General features: G+C 43.5%; 1 protein-coding gene across 1 annotated transcript in view; it reads left to right on the plus strand.

The window, feature by feature from the left end:
* The window catches only part of LOC101857588 (pikachurin), a gene marked incomplete in the record, with an annotated part of 75,439 nt that overhangs the window by 63,145 nt on the left and 9,330 nt on the right, over positions 1-2,964 (plus strand). The window contains 3 exon segments of the mRNA XM_013086688.2: positions 884-1,121; positions 2,598-2,699; positions 2,701-2,824. Coding sequence (XP_012942142.1) covers positions 884-1,121; positions 2,598-2,699; positions 2,701-2,824 — 464 coding nt within the window.

Below are 2,964 nucleotides of genomic sequence, written 5' to 3' on the forward strand. Positions count from 1 at the left end.
GAAGAGTAAGTCTGGTTCCCTGTAAAAACTTCTCTGTTGACACCCACCCCTTGGCGCTCATATGACCTTTTGCAGTTGCGGGCGCCGTAAAACTTTACTAAGACTAACTTAAACACTCACAGTAAACTACAATTATAAAATATTTTGAGCCAATGTGTGGGTGGTTGGCGGGTGCTCTGGTGTGATTTGCTTCTTCTTTCCTACTAAACATCTATCGTCCTGATCTCTCCTTCTTTTTTGTGTTTGTTACTCTCTTGTAACACCTTTAATCTTTGGCACTTATATGACCTTATTGTGTTGCGAATGCCGTAAAACTCTTACTAAAACAAAAACTGATCCAGTGTGGGTGCTGATAAAATGTAATGTGCCGATCTAATTGTTGTTCACTCAAAGACAAAAAAACAACAACAAAATACATAGCCTTCGGAATCACTAGTCGTTGTATGATAGGGTGTTATACTCGTACAAAAGTGATACAACTTTTTAAAGCAGCTGGAAAAAGTCATGCTATTTTTTCCTTTGACTCATCTCCCAACTCCGAGGTGAAAATTCCCGAAGTGATAACTCTAGTGTAGACAGTAAGAGTGAGAGAGACACAGAAAGAGAGAGAGAGAGAGAGGGGGTGGAGACAGAGAGAGAGAGAGACAGAAAAGGAGAGAGAGAGGGGCACAGAGAAAGAAAGAGAGGGGGGGGGGAGAGAGAGAGAGAGGGGGGGAGAGAGAGAGAGCGGGGAGACAGAAAGAGAGAGAGGGGGAGACAGAAAGAGAATGAGGGAGAGACAGAGAGACTGAAAAAGAGAGACAGTTCACATAGTGACACAGAAAGAGAGAGGAGGGAGAAAGAAAGAAAAATGAAAAGCTGATTCTTGCTTGTGCGTCCCCAGCCAGCCCAGTTCACGTGCCCCACTTCTCGGGCCACTCGTACCTGGAGTTCCCGGGCCTGCAGCGGTCAGTGTTGTCCTTCACCGAGCTGGAGGTGGTGTTCAAGCCCACCAGTCCCGATGGCTCCGTGCTCTACAACGGCTACTCCCGGGACCGCAAGGGCGACTTCATCTCTCTGGCCATGAGCGAGGGACACCTGGAATTCCGATTTGACCTGGGCACAGGCCCTGCGGTCATTAGGTCAGTTTGTCAGGTGTTTTTATCATCCCCCCTGGACATAGTCCATGTTTGTATTTGATGTATAACATACTCAGAGGTATTGTGAGTTCGTGTTTGTATCAACATTTGACGTATAACATACTCAGAGATATTGTGAGTTCATGTTTGTATCAACATTTGACGTATAACACACTCAGAGGTATTGTGAGTTCATGTTTGTATCAACATTTGACATATAACATACTCAGAGGTATTGTGAGTTCATGTTTCTATCAACATTTGACGTATAACATACTCAGAGGTATTGTGAGTTCATGTTTGTATCAACATTTGACGTATAACATACTCAGAGGTATTGTGAGTTCATGTTTCTATCAACATTTGACGTATAACATACTCAGAGGTATTGTGAGTTCATGTTTGTATCAACATTTGACGTATAACATACTCAGAGGTATTGTGAGTTCATGTTTGTATCAACATTTGACGTATAACGTACTCAGAGGTATTGTGAGTTCATGTTTGTATCAACATTTGACGTATAACATACTCAGAGGTATTGTGAGTTCATGTTTGTATCAACATATAACATACTCAGAGGTATTGTGGGGGTGGTGCACAGGGCGAGAATTCAGAACCTAACCAGATGGCTATAGTCAGCGACGTTATCTTTTGGATTTTTGTTTTGTTTTTGTTTTTCGTTACTGATATTGATCCTGGCTGAAATAGGAAGAGCATGGACATGCACACTCCTCCCCCCCCCCCCCCTCCCCCCAGCTCTTTTCAATATTCAAACCTTGATGAATGTCTGTATACAAGACGAAAACGTTTTAACTGACTGAGGGCTGTGATTTTTCTTGCTTGATTACTGGGTATTTTCAGTGGTTAAGAATCATAATTGTGAAGTCTTCGCAAGTTCCTCTCTTGCTCACTACTTTACAGATGATTATTGGTACAAGATTTGCACAGAGACATAAAGTTAAAACGTTTTTATGTGCCTTGTGAAATATGAGTTTGTTGTTTGAGCAAATTGCATGGAAAAACAGGTGATGGGTCACCTGAATATAAAACTTTATAATGTCCATCCTATCAAAGATCTATCGTCCTTATCTCCCTTCCTTCTTTTTTATGTTTGTTACTCCCTTGTAACACCTCTAATCTTCTGGCGCTCATATGACCTTGTGTTACGAGCGCCGAAAAACCTTTACTAAAACTAAAACACACACATACACACACTCACACACACACACACATATGCCTACACACAATAAAGACTTTTATAACAGACAGGACCACACAAACACACACTCCCCCCCCCCCCCTCTCTCACACACACACACTCCCACACACTTTCACACACACACACAATACACAGACCTGCAACCATAAGACACCGCCACGAATTTTAAAAAACAAAACCCCTCGTCTCCTGGAATGTCAGTGGCGGCCACGGTTAAATGTGTTTCTACTTTCTACTTCGTCTGTCACTGTCTGCAGGAGCTATGAACCTCTGAGTCTGAACCAGTGGCACCTTGTGCGCGCCTCTCGCACGGGCCTGATGGGCACGCTGGACATCGACGGCCAGCGACAGACCAACGGGCAGGCAGGGTGCCTACACCCAGCTCACTCTACTGGACGGACTGTATCTGGGCGGTCACCCCAACTACGACCACACCTCTCGCCACGCCAACCTCACCCGCTCCTTCACCGGCTGCTTGCAGAAGGTGGGGGGCTGTTGGCTTATTTTGAGATATTATGTTGGGTTATTTGTAGATATTATGTTGGGTTATTTGTAATTATTATGTTGGGTTATTTGTAGAGGGTTATTTGTAGATATTATGTTGGATTATTTTTATATATTATG

This window comes from Aplysia californica, unplaced genomic scaffold (assembly GCF_000002075.1).
Source record: "Aplysia californica isolate F4 #8 unplaced genomic scaffold, AplCal3.0 scaffold00492, whole genome shotgun sequence".
NCBI lineage: Eukaryota > Metazoa > Mollusca > Gastropoda > Aplysiida > Aplysiidae > Aplysia > Aplysia californica.